Below are 21,707 nucleotides of genomic sequence, written 5' to 3' on the forward strand. Positions count from 1 at the left end.
CATTCTAACTTGTGCTGATTACTGGGTGGCCACGCTGCTGGATCCCCGTTACGAGGACAACGTACCGTCCTTAATTCACTCACTGGAGCGCGATCGCAAGATGCGCGAGTACAAGCGCATGCTGGTAGACGCGATGCTGCTGGCATTCCCACCTGACAGCGGGGCCACAGTGGAAGCACAAGGCCAAGGCAGAGGAGGAGGAGGAACAGGGCACCGCCAGCACCTCAGAAGGCAGGGTTAGCATGGCCGAAATGTGGAAAAGCTTTGTCAGCACGCCACAACAAACAGCAGCACCAGCAGCTCATATGGAACGTCTTAGCAGGAGGCAACATTTCAGCAACAAGGTGGAGCAGTACAGGACAGACAAGCGCAGCCGCCTGTCCAGAGACAATGTGGACAAGCTCACGTTCATTAAAATGAACCAGGCATGGATCCCACAGGACTTTTCCGTACCTTGTGCAGAATAGAGATGGATACCGACCTTACTCAGCCATTGTTATATTTTTGATCTTTTTCACTCTTTTGGGGTGTACCCTCATTTAAAATGACTGAAAAAAAGCAGTGTTGGCTACCCCGTCCTCCTCCACCGCCGCTTCCATCTACACCGCCACATCCACCACCACCTCAACCTCCCTCCTACTCCATATGGGCCTCGTCCTTCACAGATGAAGATTTTTTTTTTATTTTTCAGTTTTTTTTTTGTTTTAAGTTATTTCCCTATCCACATTTGTTTGCAGAGCACTTGCCATGCTCTTAACTACGTTTTGCTGCCATTTGCAGCACTCTAGCCCTTTCCATTGGTGTTTTAGAGCCATTTTAGTGCCTGAAAGTTCGGGTCCCCATTGACTTCAATGGGGTTCGGTGTCCGGGTAAAGTTTGGAAAAAGTCCGGGACACGGACCCGGACTTTTTTTTCAAGTTCGGCCGAACCCGCCGAACACGGACATCCAGGTGTCCGCTCAACTCTATTAGAGAGGTAAAAATTGGGAACATTCCTCTATGTCTGAGATATTACATTGCATATCCAAAATATATTACCAGGAATCTCTATCTAAAGGTTTTCTGTTTTTAATGTGGGCATTTATGTCCCATTCCACATTTAGGCCAAAGAGCCTATAACTTTTAAGGTAAAAAAACATTTAGTTTCCCTTTTTGAGATGGTTCTTTTGAGGTTACTTCCTCTCCAGTGTGGAATATATTTTTCTATGGCCACCACCTCCAGAGAAGCTGGGTTTTTGTTGAGAGAAATGTTGGGAGAGACATTGGCCTACAAACCCTTTTTGTATATTTCAGAGGTGTTCACCCACCTTTATATTAAGGGTGCGTATAGTTCTTCCCACGTATTGAAATCCACATTTGCAAGTCAGGAGATATACCACTCCCTTTATATGACATGAGATTACATTTTTAATTGGGTATGTTTTCCCAGTAACATTGGATTTGAAAGTAGTGGTTTTCATGGTCTTTGCATTTTGACACATATTACAACGCCTACATAGGTAAAAGCTCTTCAAATTGCCAAACATAACTGGTAGAACTGTTTTTTTCTACTGGGTTGGGGGCAATAATGTCCCTCAGAGTGGGGGCTCTCTTTAATATAACCTTAGGTCTCTCTGGCAATGATGGGCTAAGAATCTTGTCCCCGTTCAAAACTTTCCAATGCTTTTTTATTATTTGATTTATTGCCCATATTGCTTTGAGAAGGAGGTAATAAAAGCTGTTTCATAACTAGAAACATTATCTTTCTTCCTTTTACTAAGGACCAGTAAATCTTTACGTTCCATTGTAGCCATACTGACTTTGTCTTTTTCCAAACTGGAACTTTCATATCCCTTCTGTAGGAATCTGTCCCTGAGGGTCTATAACCGTGTTACACTAAAATAACTTTTTTTATAAGTTTTACATAACCGATTTTACATATATGTTTGTAAATTGATATGCATTGATGAGCTTTTTGTTTTGCATATACACACATACAGGTGTGTCAACATGTCCCAATTATACATTTTTATTTATACTTTTGAGATCTTGATTTTACCAAATGAAGTTATATTCGTTTCTTTGTAAAATCAACTTTTATCAATCAATTTTTCATAAATTTGCTATCCATTACTAATCTGCATTCATTCCGTAACAAACACCATTTTTTGAAGTATCGCTGTGGCAAAATCTTGTACTTCTCAAATGATACAAAAGTATCCATTGTCAGGTACCAGAAGTTAAACATTAGTTACATCGGGCTGTGTTTAGAATACAGATCATAATCACACAGACGGAAGCAATGCTTTTCTGCGCCCAGGGGGTCCTTTGTATCCCAGCCGGAAATTCTCCTCCTACAGCATATAAATAGTGAAAAGTGACGGCGCGCTACACTCCATTCCCAGTTGATGCCTGCCGGAAGGGGAAACTTGTCAGACAGAGTAGCCAGCGCCTGCCCCTTTCACACAGTCCGCACTGCAGGCGGCTGTGTCTGCTCAACAACCCACTCCGTTACGCTTTTATTCTCTCATCTGATGTAATGGCATTCTTATTTTCAATAATTCTAATTTTAAATGGTAGTGCACTACGAGTCCTTTCTCTTCCCCTGTATGTTGTCCATCTACGGAGTCTGTCAGCTGTTGTGCTGATGACCTCAGCTGAATCAGGGAGAGAAAGAGGATCGGGACTACATTCTGAAAAGCTGGTCAGCTTAAATTCATGTCAGCTGTTTCTATGGAGAAGAGAATTCGAACAGAGGGGGATTGCTTTTCTAGACTGAGAAGTCAGGTGATCTAAGCTGCTTGCCTGCAGCCTGCTGGTAAGCGGCCATTACCTTCCATATATTCAGAGCATTCTGATGTTTTACTTGTCAGCAACATATGTCTATGGGTAGGATTTTACATGGGACTTATTTAGAGTAATCTTTATGGACTCATCACTGGTTAATTCATTTTATAGGAATTATTTGCATACAATTTGAATTTGTCTTTTCACAGTATCATTACACTTTGCACCTGGTAATATTGTATGCTGTTTTTTATTCCATCATTTTTTTACAATACCATCTGGTAATTGTTGTTCACACAATCATTGATTTTATTTAATGATATGTATTTAGGATAGCGCACTTTACTTTTTATTCTTTCACTATTAAATATCACCAAAATGCTCTATCTGTCTCAAAAAAATGATTCCAATTTTGTTTGGGTGTGGTATGGCCGCACAACTGTCATTCAAAGTGTGACAGAGCTGAAAGCTGAAAATTGGCCTGGGCAGGAAGGGGGTGAAAGTGCCCACTAGGCAAGTGGTTAAATGGCTTTTGTGTGCTTAACACTCATAGTTCTTAATAGTAAAGAAATAGTAAAGAAAAGGGGCTTTGTGAGTAAGGAGCAAGCACTGTATCTGAAAGCTATTATTGATGACCAGAATGTGGCTTTGCCAGATTTACAATAAGCACATTCCCATGATTTGGAGATCCCATGTGAGGATCTGCACATTTGAAATTTGAATTCACATAGAAATCTAGCTTTTTATCCCCCTACATTTTATATACAAAATAAATATTTACAAGATAAAAAAAAGGCTGGTGATCCATTTACATTTTCTAATTTATATGCAAACTTAGGTATAACTGTTACTAGGGCCGCCAACAGGGGGTACCACTGGGTCTTCTGTAGGGGACCCAGGCATACAGGGGGATCAGTGCAGTGGGACGGGAGGACGTGATTTCTATCGGCAGCCCTGACTGTAACAGCGTCTCTTACTGTGTGGTCAGTGGGGCAGAAAGTGTCGTGGTGAGGGAAGGGGGGGGAGGGGCTTTTCTTCAGTGTGTACACGGACAGAAAATTTTATTTTTGTAGTAGATTAAGGAAGGGATGTACCATCTGTCATTTTTGCTATCTATGTCTCTAATGGGAAGATTTCTCTCCCTTCTTGTGTAATCACTAGAAATGGAAATGTATGTATATGTTACCAATAAAGACACAGATAGCAGTAACAGCCTAATATAAGTTCTACCTACTGTGTGTTGCTGGTTTAGTGTGTAGGCAGGTGCAGTCTACTTTCTCCAATGCAGATGGCCTGCCGCTATGGTTTTCTGGGTCACTGGGGAAGCTATCTGGTTGGAATCCGGCACCCCATGTTACTCTGGCAGCCATCTTGGGTCAGGAAGAGTCTATTTAGGACCCTGTCTTCTGTGCTTGTTGCGCATTTTGCATGTGGGCAGTGTAGGGACAGGTGTCCTGCCTGTCAGGGACAGTATTAGCGGTAGGGAGAGATTCAAGGTGAGTAGGGAGAGAGTAGGGACACGTTATCCTTCCTGGAAACCTTCCTGTTTGGGCACAGATTGGCCAGGCCACATTTTATCCCATGAGACAGATGCTGTTGTTGCATCCAAGACCTGCTGTTACACTGTTCGCTGCTACATACTGTAAGTACACCCGGTTGGGTTGACTTCCTTCCAGGTAGTTGTACTAGTTTGAGCTACATTTACAATACAGTTCTGTTACTGGATTGTGAGTATTTACTGCTTCTGTGCCATGCTGCGCTTCTGTAATGTTCTGGTACCTTTGGGTACCCTAATTACTCTTTTCCTAAGTGTATGCGCCCCACCATTCTCTTTTGGTAAGGTGCGCATACACCTTTAAGACTGATGCTGTCATCACTGAGCGCCGGACTGAACAGCTATTTAAATCACCAGCTCTCACTCACATGTGTTCGTTCAACCTGCTTTGTGCCTTGATGCAAACCTGTCTTGAAGCTCTCATGCTTGCAAGCATACCTCGCTGTCGGAACCACGCTGCGCTGATCCCTGTATCCCGCTACCGGATCATCCGCTCTTGCCGAACCTCTCCTCTGCTACATTGCTACTAGTGATAAGTACCCCACAGGGGAAACCTCTATAACCTTCATACTAAAGCTTACACTATCTAGCTCTGCATACTAAGGACTATTATTACATCTGCATTATCTAAGATTGCTAGCTCTTGAGCCTACTACCATCTGCTCTTGCACTGGGTTGGTCTCTCCTGTATGTTCACCTGCTACTCTATCATCTGCTACCATACATGATTGCTAACCTATCTGCATTCCATCTGCTACTATCTTACTTTCAAGAACATTTCCTTTCAAGTGTCTGTCATCTACCATCTCTACCCAACCTGTCTCTTCAGCCTATCATCACTGTGTTACTATATACATAAGTCACTCTAGGAACATCTTATTGAGTGTGTGTATTTACTTGCTGAATTGAGATCATCCACACATGATGAGTCTTTGGGAGTTGGGATTGGTGTCTCAGTGTTTCTCTACATGACTACTGAAGTGGAATATTTCTGCAGCTGTAAATCCACATCATACATAAAACGCAGGAGCGTTACAGATTGAACGAACCTCAAATGGATTCAGCAGAAATAACCACTCAGGTGACACAATTAAAACAGCAAGTAACTGCGTTAATACAACCACTTGCTGAATTAAAAGAAGACAATCAGGCTCTGTCGCAGCAGGTAATTAGACTGACACAACTTACCACTGCTCAGTCCCCTGAACCCAAAATAAATCCTCCTTTGGTATTTACAGGCGATTGCAAAAAATTTCGCGAATTTAAAAACGCATGTGAGTTACTTTTCTTGCTAAAACCCCCGTACCTACCTTACTGATCACATTAAGGTTTGTACTATTATTTCTTACCTAACAGGCGATCCTCGGGCCTGGGCAGACTCTCTTTTTGAGAAAAGCGATCAGCTTCTCAACTCCTATGCCTTGTTCCTAGCAGAACTTACTAGCCTATATAATGATCCCAATAGGCAGAGTACTGCCGATCTTCAATTAAGATCCTTGAAACAAGGTAGGAGACCTGTGGAAGACTTTGTCGCAGAATTCAAGAGATGGACCCTTGATTTAGAATGGAATGATGCATCTCTGAAAACCCAATTTAGGCTTGGCCTATCAGAGGCCGTTAAAGACGAGCTCGCTCGAGCGGATCTGCCTAAAACCCTGGATGCATTGATACAACTCAGTATCACCATAGATAGAAGATTACGAGAAAGAAAGACTGAGAAAATGGGAATGCCATTATCCAGTTCTTCTCGGATTTCGGCCGTTGACCCCATTCCTATGGAGGTAGGAACCATACGCCCACCTCTATCAACTATGGAAAGAGCCAGAAGACGATCTGGTAATCTCTGCTTGTACTGTGCATCCCCGGATCACAAGATAAACGTCTGTCCCCTAGTCTACAAAAAGAAGGGTGAGTGTTCACATGTCCTCCTAGGGGGATTGACAACTTCATTTACTAACCCTTACCTTTTTGTTTGCTTAACATTACAGTGGGACCAGAACAGGATTACTACTAAGGCCATGATTGACACAGGATCTTGTGGAAATTATATTGACATACGTTTTGCTGCTTTAAATAAAGTTCCTATTATTTCTAAACCTAAACCTGTCTCAGTGAGTCTTATTAACGGTGTTCCTTTATCCTCTGGTCCGATCACTGATCAGACACAGGCACTCCTAGTCACTACTAACGGGTCTCATATGGAGACCACTACCTTCGATCTAATACCTTCACCCCACTTTCCCATTGTTTTGGGACTTCTCTGGTTACACACACATCAACCAACCATAGATTAGAAGGAACGGACCCTGGCCTTCCTCTCTTGCTATTGCGAGGGTACGTGTAACCTCCCGTCTTTCGGGAAGATCCTGTCTGTGGTGACAGATGAGATTGCACCACTATGTTATCAGGATCTCTCTGAGGTTTTTCTTGAGAAAAATGCTCAAGCACTACCACCCCATCGAGACTATGATTGTAGTATTGATCTACTCCCAAATAGCAAATTGCAGTTCGGTCATGTTTATCCTCTTTCGCAGGATGAACCCACACGCAAGGCGCTACAGCGATTCCTTGGATTTTCGAATTTCTACAGGAAGTTCATCAGAAACTTCTCTGCCATTGTGAGACCCCTCACACAGCTCACTAGCATTAAGAGACCATTCAAATGGTCAGATGAAGCAAATAAAGCTTTTCACCTGTTAAAGACAAGGTTTACTTCTGCTCCCATACTACGCCATCCAGACCCATCCCTCCAATACATTCTGGAAGTAGATGCGTCAAACATGGCAGTAGGAGCAATACTCTCCCAACGACCAACTCACACTTCACCACTTCATCCAGTCGCCTTTTTTTCTAAATCCTTAAGCAGTCCAGAGGTAAATTACCCCGTGGGTGAAAAGGAACTGCTTGCTATAAAATTGGCTCTGCAGAATTGGCGACATCTACTCGAAGGCACCCGATTACCAATACTTATATACACGGACCATAAAAATCTTCAATATCTTCAGACTAACAAAACTCTCTCTCACCGACAGGTACGATGGTCACTATTCTTTCTAAGGTTTAACTTCCTAGTGACCTACACACCTGCAGATAAGAACAAAAAGGCGGATGCACTATCACGACTAACTGAAGAAAACTACTTCGAAATCCCTTCCGTTCCTATAATACCTCACAAACGCATTATTGGAGTTGTCCGTTCCTTGAAGGAAGAGGTTTTGCATGGTATAAGTTTGGATTCACCCCCACCACAACTAAATACTGATGCAGAAGGCTTCCTTTACTACAACGACAAACTTTACATACCACCTACCATGCGCACCAAGATCCTGGAATTATCGCATGATGTGCCTATGGCAGGACATATGGGTATGACAAAGACTCTTAATCTGATTACCAGGCAATTCTGGTGGCCTGACATGAAAACATCTATACAAAAATTCGTCTCTTCATGCAATGTCTGTGCCAGGTCCAAAATTGACACTACGAGACCATCCGGTCTACTATGCAGTCTACCAATACCCTAAACTCCATGGGAAGTTGTGTCTTTGGACTTTATAGTAGAACTACCTCCTTCCAAAGGATTTAATACCATCTTAGTGTCAGTGGACCATCTGACAAAAATGGCACATTTCATTGCTATTCGCAGACTACCTTCGTCCAAACAAACGGCAGAACTCCTGATGAAACATGTCTTTAAGTTACATGGTATCCCAAAAACTCTTCTGTCTGACCGTGGATCACAATTTATTTCCAAGTTCTGGCAAGAACTATGTCACATACTACGGATTGAGCGGAAGCTCACTTCTCCTTACCATCCGCAGACCAACGGACAGACTGAAAGAGTCAACCAATGCATCAAGCAATATTTACGTTGTTACACTTCTTACCAACAGGATTATTGGGTGGATCTTCTCCCTCTGGCAGAATTTGCCTACAACAACGCAACCCACAGTTCGACCAAGCAGAGTCCGTTCTACTTGAACTATGGGTTTCATCCCTCTATTCTTCCACCACGCATCCTTCCTTCAAATAACCCAGTAGCCTCAGACTATCTTACCCAAATAAAGGACTCTCTGGGTTTGCTTAATACTACCATTGCACACGCTCATAGTCAACAAAAGAAGTACTATGATCTTCGCAGAAGACCTTCTCCTCAGTATGCTATTGGGGACCTTGTTTGGCTCTCAACAAAAAATTTAAGACTGAAAATCCCTAGCAAAAAGCTTGGACCTCTGTTCTTGGGACCTTTCCCAATCAAGAAACTTATTGGAAAAGCTGCAGTACAGCTTACATTGCCAATAGACCTCAAAATACATCCCATTTTCCATGTGTCGCTACTGAAGCCCCATGTTCCTGACCAAGGAATAAGGCCTACTATCCCACCTCCTCCTCCTGTACAAGTTGAAGGTGGAGAAGAATATGAGATAAAAGAGATTCTGGATTCTCGTATCCACAGAAGAAGACTTCAGTACTTAGTTTGATGGAAGAACTATGGGCCCCAAGACGACACCTGGCTAAACACCTCTGACATACATGCCCCTAGATTAATCCGCAATTTTCATGCGAAGTACCCAGACAAACCAGCTCCAGAGGCCTTCAGGAGCCGGCCTTAAGGGGGGGGGGGTACTGTAATGTTCTGGTACCTTTGGGTACCCTAATTACTCTTTTCCTAAGTGTATGCGCCCCACCATTCTCTTTTGGTAAGGTGCGCATACACCTTTAAGACTGATGCTGTCATCACTGAGCGCCAGACTGAACAGCTATTTAAATCACCAGCTCTCACTCACATGTGTTCGTTCAACCTGCTTTGTGCCTTGATGCTAACGTGTCTTGAAGCTCTCATGCTTGCAAGCATACCTCGCTGTCGGAACCACGCTGCGCTGATCCCTGTATCCCGCTACCGGATCATCCGCTCTTGCCGAACCTCTCCTCTGCTACATTGCTACTAGTGATAAGTACCCCACAGGGGAAACCTCTATAACCTTCATACTAAAGCTTACACTATCTAGCTCTGCATACTAAGGACTATTATTACATCTGCATTATCTAAGATTGCTAGCTCTTGAGCCTACTACCATCTGCTCTTGCACTGGGTTGGTCTCTCCTGTATGTTCACCTGCTACTCTATCATCTGCTACCATACATGATTGCTAACCTATCTGCATTCCATCTGCTACTATCTTACTTTCAAGAACATTTCCTTTCAAGTGTCTGTCATCTACCATCTCTACCCAACCTGTCTCTTCAGCCTATCATCACTGTGTTACTATATACATAAGTCACTCTAGGAACATCTTATTGAGTGTGTGTATTTACTTGCTGAATTGAGATCATCCACACATGATGAGTCTTTGGGAGTTGGGATTGGTGTCTCAGCGTTTCTCTACATGACTACTGAAGTGGAATATTTCTGCAGCTGTAAATCCACATCATACATAAAACGCTGGAGCGTTACAGCTTCCCTCACTACTGGCTTGGTTTCTGGTGGGTCCACTCATTTTACCCTTGAACATAATTATTTTGGCTTTCAGGAGGAACCAGTTACACCAATATCTTCATGGGATATTGAAAAGATCTTTATATATGGTCCAATAAATATGTAAACATATCATCTTTTACAAAAGATACATAGATTATATTATCATTAAATGGCAAGGGCTGGGTAATTTTCTATCGGAATTTATTGACTTTTGTAATAATAACCTTTTCGGGATCAACTTTACATCCATCATTAACAAAAATGCATTAATATTTCATGATGTGGGCCTGTTACACGATAAGTTTGGCAGTATTGGGCCAAGATACATTTCAAACCCACTGCTGGGACTTGTATTTGCACCAAACATGTGATCATCCCACTTGGAAATGTAATATTTCCTTTAGCCAATTTTGCAGGGTCCATAGGAATTGTACCAGGTACAAGAGAGGAAACGTTTCTTCTTAAGGGCTACAGTAAAACATTGTAATTCCACTGATCTGACATATAAAAAGGTACCTTTTGATGAGGCTCCACTGAACCCAAGACCAGGGGGAAGAACACAAATCATGATCTGTTGAGCCCAATCTTTAGCCCACAGTTTAATGCCATATATGTATCTATTAAAAGGGTTTTGAAAAAACACTGGAACATCTTGAAGTGTGATCCCAAATTAAGTTCTCGGTAGCAGGCCACCCTAGGGTCATCTTCAGAAAGGCTAGAAATATTAAAGTGGTTATAAAGGAGGTAGTTTTTTTACTTTAATGCTTTCTCTGCATTGAGATGTAAAACCTTTTGTGTGCAGATCTCGATCCAATACTTTGCCTAAGAGCAGCAGCTGGTCTCTCCACTCTCTCTCCTTACTGGAAATCGAGGCAAATGGCTCCCACTGCTGTCAATAACAGCCTGTTAGGGGGGCCAAGTCCCTATAGAAAGTGGCTTGCTATGGGGGCATTCGGAAGGGGGGGGGGCGCTCCCAGGGGATCCCAGAAGAGGAGGATTGGGGCTGTTTTGTGCAAAATCATTACACAGAGCAGGTAAGAATGATATGTATATTATTTAAAAAATACCCTTATAAACCTTTAAAAAATGTTTTAAAAACATGATAGCTCCTAGAAAATTAGCCCATCATTGAATGCAGACTAGAGACAAAATACCCACCTTCTTGGCTCTTTAGAGTATGTTGATGTAAGAAAGATAATTGCCTTACTTGGGTTTAACTCACTCTAGGCCAACAGTTTTTGCTGACCATTGAGGCCAAACCTTTGTTCCTGACCTGTATCACACTGCATTTTTTTAAAAGTATAATCTAATGTCAAAACAGTTCAAAACCATAGCCCCACAGTCTTCCCAGTATCCCCAATTCCCAAAATATAGACATTATGTATGTGTTTAGAAGAAATTGGCCAGTGTCAGACAGTGCATGTACACTTGAAAAAGCAGGAAATAAAGAGAGTTGCAATAAATATTAGAGTGTATTTTCTGGTGGACAATAGACACATATATTATATACTGGATTTAGAGTATATAAGCAGCTTGGTTAATCCAAAATTTAAGGTAGGTTTTATCTTGAAAAATAAATAAGAGCATAATAAACGCAAAAATGTTCTAAAGTGGCTGAGCTGCAGGGTTTATGGCTGTTATGGAAAAAAACAAACTTTTTGTTTTCTTCTTTCTTGTTTCCAGAAGCTTGGAAGAGCTTTAGATGTGATAAAACCTCAATTTCTAGGTCCACATCTTACCTCGTAGACAGATCTTATTATTAGCCTCAGCTGTCTACAAGCCTTTATATATGTGAGTGGTGATGCTCAGGGCTCTCTCCTTTGCTCTCCTTGCTATAGGAGAATGCTATGAGTAAAAAAGTTGACAGATCACTTAAAAGTTACACGTGCTTCTTGTTGGTGCAAGATAACCCATTAGGAGGAACATTGCTAGTCAGGAACTGACATACACTATATTGTCAAAAGTATTGGGATGTCTGACTTTACACGCACATGAACTTTAATGGCATCCCAGCCTTAGTCTGTAGGGTTCAATATTGAGTTGGCCCACCCTTTGCATCTGTTACTGCTTTAACTCTTCTGGGAAGGCTGTCCGCAAGGTGTAAGAGTGTGTTTATGGGAATGTTTTGCCATTCTTTCAGAAGTGCATTTGTATGGTCAGGCACTGATGTTGGATGAGAAGGCCTGGCTCACAGTCTCTAATGGTCAAACATTCCTATAGACACACTCCTAAACCTTGTGGACAGCTTTCCAGAAGAGTTGAAGCTGCTATAGCTGCAAAGGGTGGGCCAACTCAATACTGAACCCTACAGACTAAGACGGGGATGCCATTAAAGTTCATGTGTATAGGCAGGTGTCCCAATCCTTTTGACAATCTATGTCATTTTAGATAGTGACCCAGGTGAGCAGAACCTTTGTTTGTCTTATCCTTGGAATTTGCTGTACCCCTGCATTGTTTGCTGCCTTGCTGAAAAAAGGTGTAGGACAAACCTTCTTGGACTATAACTGGGTGTCTCTGTCTTATGTATGGTTTATTCCTGCCAATATAGGCCAAGCTGGTCACTCTTACTCATATCATAAATTTTTCAAGTCAGTGTAGAAGTGCATACTGTAGCTTTTTTGGGGTAAGAATCAACTGTATGCTTTTTATTGGTCTGGATGATTGCTATAGCTCTCCTTTGGGGATTACCTGCCAATGTGAGTGACTGCTGAGTGATCTCCTCTAAAACCATAAATATTCATATCTACTATCTCTACACTCTCCTATAGATACATTAAAATTGTGTAACATGTAGCTTCCTCTTAATAATTCATTCAATGCATATCCAATTAGGCAATTTAAAGTAAATATAACATATATTGTACACCGAGATAAAAAGGATTGGCTGAAGTAACATAAAGAGGAAGTATTGTTTTATGTATTGATTATTTCATGGAACAAGTTCAAGACAATACATAAAATTGTATTTAAACCTAAAACACAAACGTTTTATATATTGCAGCTTATGCTCATTAGAGCTGCATTCATTTTCTATTTTGTTTTTTAATTTTTATTTTTCACAAGTACAGAAAATACATGTTAAACCGGAGTTCCACCCAAAGGTGGAAGTTCCACTTTAAGGCCTCCTCCCGGGCTCTTGTTTGTAAAACAGAGCTTTTGGGGTGGAGTTTGGAGCGGGTACCCAGTTTTGATAGGTACCTGCTCCCGCTTCCGTTCTGGTCGCCTTAGGCGTTCAGAAGCGGAAGTTCTCCTTCCCTGCCAAAGTCTTCTGGGACACATGACAGGTCCTAGAAGACTTTGGGACCAGACCAGCCACTCACCTGTCCTCTAGATTGTTGGACAGGTGAGTGGCTGTTTATTAAAAGTTAGCAGCTAGAGTTTTTGTAGCTGCTGACGTTTTAATAATAAATAAAAAAATGACTAGAATGCTGACTTGCAACGCTTTAATGTTTCCAGGAATGCAGTGACTGTGTCCCTTCCTGAAAATACAGCAACAAATAGCTATCTTTCCTGTGTGAAAGCTATCAGCCTGTGTGAAAACTATGGCTCCCCCATAGATAAAAGTGGAGAAATGAGTGTAGCGATGAAGGGACAAAGTGTGTTAATCCCGGAATTACCAGATGAAAGGGAAAAAAGTCTGAAAAGCTAATGAAGCCACCAAGAGACTGAGTTTAGATTTGCAATAAGACTTAACATGTGTATAATTCACTTGCCTTTCCTGAGCTGCTAAAAACACATTGTAAGCATGTTGTAAAAGCAGAACTCCAGGAATTATCCTTCTTGCCAATTTACTCCATCCATCCATCCCTTCCCTCCACTTTGTCTAATTTAAGAACATCTTGTTTTCCTTGAAAAAAATGACAAGTTATTCCCTGAATGGCAGTGGTGCTGAGCAAGTGCCCCCTTGTGTTCTATGTGCAGAGGTGGAGATGCTCGAGCAGGACCATGAAGATCATGTCTATGACTGTACTAGCTACTAAAATACTTTCAACATACCCAGTGGTGCTCCAAATATGAGATATACATAATTACATCATCCCAAGCTGGACCGATGTAAGTTGGCGATACAGAAAATTCCTGAAGTTCTGCTTTAATTATGTTAATTTATTGTGCTTATATGCACTTCCAGAGTATGCACTTTTTGCGCTACACAATGTCTTAACCTAACACAAGTTTTACGTATGCTGCTCATTATTGCTGGTGCAGTTTAAAGTAAAAAGTGTAATGTTAAGAAAGTATGCAATGCGCATAATCAAATACTTCTTGGGCCATTGTTTACTTGTGTTGTACAAGAATGCAATTCTGAACATTTTGGTCTCATAGTTTTATAGGGATTGCATTTTATTGTATTGTGATGTATGATGTTTGGGTGTCTTCGCATATGTATGTATTGGCTATAGCAGTGATGGTGAATCTTGGCACCCCAGATGTTTTGGAAGTACATTTCCCATGATGCTCATGCACTCTGCAGTGTAGTAGAGCATCATCGGAAATGTAGTTCCAAAACATCTGGGGTGCCAAGGTATTGATTACTTCATGGAACAAGTTCAAGACAATACATAAAAGTGTATTTAAACCTAAAACACAAACATTTTATATATTGCAGCTTATGCTCATTAGAGCTGCATTCATTTTCTATTTTGTTTTTTAATTTTTATTTTTCACAAGTACAGAAAATACATGTTAAACCGGAGTTCCACCCAAAGGTGGAAGTTCCACTTTAAGGCCTCCTCCCGGGCTCTTGTTTGTAAAACAGAGCTTTTGGGGTGGAGGGCAGAGCGGGTACCCAGTTTTGATAGGTACCTGCTCCCGCTTCCGTTCTGGTCGCCTTAGGCGTTCAGAAGCGGAAGTTCTCCTTCCCCTCTGCCTCCCGAAGTCTTCTGGGACACATGACAGGTCCTAGAAGACTTTGGGACCAGTCACAGGGCGCAGCACCGCTCTCACATGCACAATGGGCACCCGAATGTGACGACGCAAGCTGCCACAGCCGGGTGCCAATAGTAAAGATGCGGCACCGGCAAGGGAGGACACAGGGTGAAAACGGATGGGGTGAGTGTACCTCTAGATTGTTGGACAGGTGAGTGGCTGTTTATTAAAAGTTAGCAGCTAGAGTTTTTGTAGCTGCTGACGTTTTAATAATAAATAAAAAAATGACTACAATGCTGACTTGCAACGCCTTAATGTTTCCAGGAATGCAGTGACTGTGTCCCTTCCTAAAAATACAGCAACAAATAGCTATCTTTCCTGTGTGAAAGCTATCAGCCTGTGTGAAAACTATGGCTCCCCCATAGATAAAAGTGGAGAAATGAGTGTAGCGATGAAGGGACAAAGTGTGTTAATCCCGGAATTACCAGATGAAAGGGAAAAAAGCCTGAAAAGCTAATGAAGCCACCAAGAGACTGAGTTTAGATTTGCAATAAGACTTAACATGTGTATAATTCACTTGCCTTTCCTGAGCTGCTAAAAACACATTGTAAGCATGTTGTAAAAGCAGAACTCCAGGAATTATCCTTCTTGCCAATTTACTCCATCCATCCATCCCTTCCCTCCACTTCGTCTAATTAAAGAACATCTTGTTTTCTTTGAAAAAAATGACAAGGTGTTCCCTGAATGGCAGTGGTGCTGAGCAAGTGCCCCCTTGTGTTCTATGTGCAGAGGTGGAGATGCTCGAGCAGGACCATGAAGATCATGTCTATGACTGTACTAGCTACTAAAATACTTTCAACATACCCAGTGGTGCTCCAAATATGAGATATACATAATTACATCATCCCAAGCTGGACCAATGTAAGTTGGCGATACAGAAAATTTCTGAAGTTCTGCTTTAATTATGTTAATTTATTGTGCTTATATGCACTTCCAGAGTATGCACTTTTTTGCGCTACACAATGTCTTAACCTAACACAAGTTTTACGTATGCTGCTCATTATTGCTGGTGCAGTTTAAAGTAAAAAGTGTAATGTTAAGAAAGTATGCAATGCGCATAATCAAATACTTCTTGGGCCATTGTTTACTTGTGTTGTACAAGAATGCAATTATGAATATTTTTGGTCTCATAGTTTTATAGGGATTGCATTTTATTGTATTGTGATGTATGATGTTTGCGTGTCTTCGCATATGTATGTATTGGCTATAGCAGTGATGGTGAACCTTGGCACCCCAGATGTTTTGGAAGTACATTTCCCATGATGCTCATGCACTCTGCAGTGTAGTAGAGCATTATAGGAAATTTAGTTCCAAAACATCTGGGGTGCCAAGGTTCACCATCACTGGGCTATATCATATAGGCTTGGCGGTTCAGACGCTCTTTAACCACCCATGCTTATACTATATAGCTTTGCTATAGCTATACTTTGAAAAGCCTAAAATTTACTTAGGTGCACTAGTTTGGTGCCTAGGGTTTCTGCTATTAGGAATGTAAAAATGTTTTTGGAACTAGATAAATATATGTTTTACAAATATTAATAAAGTGGGCTATTTTAACTACAATAATCTTGTCTTTTTTATCAGATTATAAAATATAATTTGTTATTTTTTATGTAAAATATGTTTGTAAATATGTATAACAAAATGGTTAATTTTGGTTCCTCGTTAGCTTATATTTACTGTATTATTGATTTCAATTTCTTCAACAAAACCAACTTTTTTTAATATACTTTATTTTTGTTTGATGTATTGATTTTCACAACAGCAATGCTGTCTTCAAAACATTTCCTGGACTCTCCTGAAAGAACCAACTCTAGGAGTAACTGCTCCCCACTCAGTGTATCTTCTGTATTCTCCAGGTCTCAGGTAGTACTGACGTCCCCTGTAGTTGGGCTGCTCGAAGAAGATCCAGTGTCCTTCAAGGACATTAGAGGAGTGGATATCATGGTAGTTGAATTCTTCATGGACTTGAGGACAATCTTCAGTGAACTCCATCATCTGACCTCTGAATTCTTCCCTTTCATAAATTCTGAGCCTAAATGATCCACGGTGCTGCTGGAGGAACATGCATTGTAAGTCAAAAATATATAAGTATTTAAAAGAATGTATGTTATATTGACTGAAGGCCTGCACGCACACTACTTTGGATTGTCAGTATACTGAAAGAAATACATTGTTTGTGTGTGTCTGTTTCTAAGGATTTGGCATGGTAGGGCAAACTTATAAAGAGTGGCACAAAGAGAACAAGAGAGAAAACAAAGCAGTAGCCTGGAACAAGTAATTTCATTTTATCTAATACATGACCACTACATTCTTGCCTCACTTTTAATATAAGTGTATTATGAGTTCTGAAGATAATATCTGAAATATATATAGACTGATAAAAATATATAAAAGTTCCTGGAACTTAACTTAGAAGACCGGAAAACACTTAAAGGAAACCTATACTTAGAGAATATGGAGGCTGTTATTGCTTACTTTTCCCTCTAAAAAATGTTAGTTGGCTGGCCGATCCAATGGATTCAATACATTTTGAAACACTGACCCAGAACAAGTATGCAAATCTTTTACGACTTTGCACTGATTTCATCAGTTGCATGCTTGTTCCAGGTGAAGAGTTCAAATATTGAAACCAGGAACCACCAGGTAAGTAACATTATCACTCAGAAAATGGTCAGTAATGACAGACTCCACCTTTCTCCACTTTCTATTTATCAATGTGATTAGAAATGGTTAAGAATATATTCCAATGGTTTTCTATCTTATCCTTTACCTGGCTCCCTTCCACTGAGAAACATGTCTCTTTACTCTTTGACTGCCATTGTTGGCCTTTGTTTCTGTTCCCTCACTGTCATGTTGACTAAGTGGCTTCATTTTCTAAGACACTAGCTCCTAACAAATATGCACCTTAGGAGTTTTGACTTCATCCTGACTTTGCTAATCTTAAAGCTTGATACGCATCAGTGTTTCAAAGTATTGAAGCTAAGGACTGCAAGTTAACTAGTATTTTCAGAACAAAATTAGGCTTACCTTAGTACAGGTAACCTTTAGTATATAATATAAATTTATACCTGAGGGATGATGCGACAAGACCTAATGGAGTCATTCAATCCCATCCACTGTTGAAAATCAGGATACTCTCCCCTCCTCAGGAAATACTGGTGTCCTGTGTAGTTTGGGTGCTCATACAGCATCCAGTTTCCATTTTCTACACGGATGGAGTTGCAACGGTTGAAGTAGGAGTGGAGGTCAGAACAGTCAGAGCTGCACTCATAAGAGCGGCCTTGGAAGTTCCTGTCCTCGTAGAAGATGATCTAAAATTTCAATAAAGCTAATATTTATTGTGGAATACTGTTAGATAACATTACATATTGCCTTTTGCATTAAAAATTGTATAACGATAAACCAATAATGCAATAATCATTATATAGTCAGCATTAAAGAAAACATTCCGTTCTTTCTTCTCTTTGTGGATCTGTAAATATATCATATTCAAAATTTTTCACACTTATTAAAAGAGGAATGTTAATATAAAAAATTAGCTGATCTCCTAAACCACACAGCCAGAACTCTTAGATTTCATTCACACATCCAAATGACCATAGTGCCTTAAGTATACCTCTGGATACCTTCGGTCATGTATCTGGAACCTGGGATCATCTTTCCCTAACCGCAGGTTACTTATGGATGTGCTTATTTATGCTCATAGCTGTGAACAGCCCTGGCTATTTCCGTCTGTAATTCAGTTGTAGAGGCTGAGTAGCAACTGCTGCTCAAAGCTCCTGGGGTCCCTTCTTACCTGCTATACCATGGACATTTGGGATGCATGAATGAGACCTAAGTATATTAGGGGTCAGTTGGAAGTATGTTATGTCCGCACAACTATCATAAATGACATGCTAAGAGTAGCAACATGCTGCTTTTTTTTTTTTTTTTATAACTTCCACAAATGCCTCACTGTTGGATGCATTGTTACTCCATAAACAGTGATAATATATTAAATAAATAAAGAAGAGCAAGCAGAAATAATGAGTTGTAAAGTATAAATACCTATGCCAACAAATCCGGTACCAGTTAATAAAGAACTCTAGAAGATCATTGTTTATTGGTGAGTTTTTTTGTTACAGCATTGTCCATGTGTTTTTTATTTTATTAAATAAATCTGTATGCATTCATTTAGGGGCCTATCTGAGGAGCATTTTTATACACAGCAACATATTTTAAAGTTTGCAATGATCTCCGCTACTCTTAGATGTTAAAAATATAACCTCAAAATGTCTTTTGTTCTTTTACTCTACTGATGTTTTGTGCTCAATCAATCTAAAGATATACTGGCATCATATTTCATCTAAAAAAATTCTGCTAGAAAGTAGATGATACCTCTTCAATCTGACTGCTGAAGAATTGCATGGAGCAGTGGTGACTCTACTATGAACCAAATCAAGGTCACTGACTGTCTAGAAATTTGCAGACAGTCAAAAAATTTGAAAACAGTTTAAAGCGGAGTTCCGGGCACAGAAACATTTTTTCAGTGAACATACCCCCGGGACAGTCAGGGCTAGTACATTCCACAATGGCTAGCCTCTGATCTGTCCCGGTTTGCACTTACCTGCAAGAAGAAATACTCACTTATAAAATTTCTTCTCCAGCGTTGCCATCTCTGTTGTGGGCAGCTGAAGCCAGCACGATCCTCTTCTGCGTCCTCTTCCGCTTCTTCTTCTCCCAGAATGCAAAAAGGGGTAGGAGAAGAAAAGCAGCGCCACCTCAGTGTAGATTAAAAGGTTATTTATTACATAAAAACAACGTAGTAACTCACACAGAGGAAATCGTTGATCAGCAAATGGTAATAGTTCTTCTGCAACACTGCAGGGATGTTCGGGAAGTACACTGTGGCGGCCGTGGTCCTGGCTGTGCCGGTGGAGTCCGACACTTCCTGTGGTTCTGGCAGCGTTCAGTATCCAGGCTTACATCCAATAGTGGCAGGGGGGTGCTCGCGTTCGGAGCATGCGTGCTCCTTCCTCAGGAGCATTGCCTGAGGAAGGAGCACGCATGCTCCGAACGCGAGCACCCCCCTGCCACTATTGGATGTAAGCCTGGATACTGAACGCTGCCAGAACCACAGGAAGTGTCGGACTCCACCGGCACAGCCAGGACCACGGCCGCCACAGTGTACTTCCCGAACATCCCTGCAGTGTTGCAGAAGAACTATTACCATTTGCTGATCAACGATTTCCTCTGTGTGAGTTACTACGTTGTTTTTATGTAATAAATAACCTTTTAATCTACACTGAGGTGGCGCTGCTTTTCTTCTCCTACCCCTTTTTGTCTGTTGCAGAGTCCCTCTAGCTCTGTATGAAGCCTGCAGCCACCTCCACCATCCATCTCCACTAACCCGAGGGATTGAACTATCCTGCATACTTCCTAAAAAGACTAACTACAGCCACAGTTGAAACTTTTTTCATAAGATCGAATGTACTTGACTCTTTCACTGGCGCAGGTCGAACGTTGTGTATATGTACCTGTTCTCCCAGAATGCGCCTTTACCGGCCCCTCTCGTCACTTCCGGTGCGGCGCCGCATTCCTACACAGCTTCTGGGCATGCCCAGAAGCTGTTTAGCAGGGAATGCGGCATCGCACCGGAAGTGACGAGCGGGGCCGGTGCCGTCGCATTGATTCCTGGGAGCGATGACGTTCAGCTCTCAGGAATCATTGCAAACCGGAAGTGACGGCGCAGGCCACGGCCACAGAGGGAGGAAGTGAAAAAAGGTGAGTATTTCTTTCTACAATTATGAGGTAAGTAAAAAAAAAAAATAACCCTAACTATCCAATTCCTTTTCAGGTGAAGCAAAGCAAGCGGATGGGCACAAAATCGATTATGTAGATTTTGTGCCCGGAACTCCGCTTTAAGCTTTTTGGGAAAGTCAGTGAAAAAAATAAATATTCATTAAAATAAATATATATATATATTTATTTTTTCACAAAGTTTTCATTGCATCTAAACATGATGCAAAATCAAACCTGTATTTGCTAGTAACCTTTAGAATGGTGTGAATTGCTCTGTATTTTACACATCTGTCTATTGTGTAATGACAACATAGCCAGCATTGCACGTGTCACTCATAATAGTTACATGTTAATTTACAAATTCTGTTGCAGAGAAATGCTTTTAAAAGTGGGACCAACATTGGGGACAATTTATTATTGTCAAAGTTCAACTCCAGCCAATTTATTAAGTAAGAAGGTAAGAGATAACATTTGTAATAATTTTTTTTTCTGTATGTTTCACTATGAAAACAATTCAATGAATTAAAGGAGTAGGTGTCACTCGGAAGAGAAGAAACAGGGGTTGATTTGCTAAAGCTGGAGAGCAGGAAATCTGGTGCAAATCTTCATGGAAACCAATCAGCTTCCAGTTTTTTTTTTTTTATTTGTCAAAGCTTAATTGAACAAATTGAATTTGGAAGCTGATTGGCTACCATGCACAGCTGCACCAGATTTTGCACTTTCTTGTTTTAGTAAATCAACCACACAGGCAACAATAAAAATATTTTCAGACATTCTAACCCTTCCATACTGTATTATATGTGTTTTGTTGTTGTTTCTTTAGTGCATTCTTTTTTTAACTGTCAGACTAGTAGATATGCTTTGCCTAATTTGCTATCATCCTAAAATATTTTATAGAGTGGTCAGATAATTGCTGGAAACAATTTGTCTATAGCTTAAATTGCTAACCCAAAACATTTAGCTCGATACTACATTTATTATAGCATTTATATTTGACATATATCAATGTATATAACAATATATCATTAATGCATTAATGGCTCTAACCAGATTTGGTTGTATGCAGCTGTAAAACTACAAAACATTAGCACACCTAACTAACATAATTATTTGATCATTTAAAATAACTAAATCATTTACCTTTCCCATTTTGCCTGTGGTGTCTCTGGTGAGGCGTCAGTACAGTGAAATGACAAAC

At 40.8% G+C, this 21,707-nt stretch overlaps 1 protein-coding gene across 1 annotated transcript in view; it reads right to left on the minus strand.

Moving 5' to 3' along the window:
- Window positions 1–21,658, minus strand: part of LOC309558939 (gamma-crystallin M1-1) — a gene marked incomplete at both ends in the record, with an annotated part of 50,034 nt that extends 28,376 nt beyond the window's left edge. Inside the window, 3 exons of the mRNA XM_082262038.1 lie at window positions 16,538–16,777; window positions 17,797–18,039; window positions 21,650–21,658. Coding sequence (XP_082118164.1) covers window positions 16,538–16,777; window positions 17,797–18,039; window positions 21,650–21,658 — 492 coding nt within the window. The remainder of the gene's footprint in view (window positions 1–16,537; window positions 16,778–17,796; window positions 18,040–21,649) is intronic.
- Between the last annotated feature and the right edge of the window lie 49 nt (window positions 21,659–21,707).

The sequence above is a fragment of the Pelophylax lessonae genome (genome assembly GCF_965119305.1).
Source record: "Pelophylax lessonae genome assembly, chromosome: 6".
Taxonomy (NCBI): domain Eukaryota; kingdom Metazoa; phylum Chordata; class Amphibia; order Anura; family Ranidae; genus Pelophylax; species Pelophylax lessonae.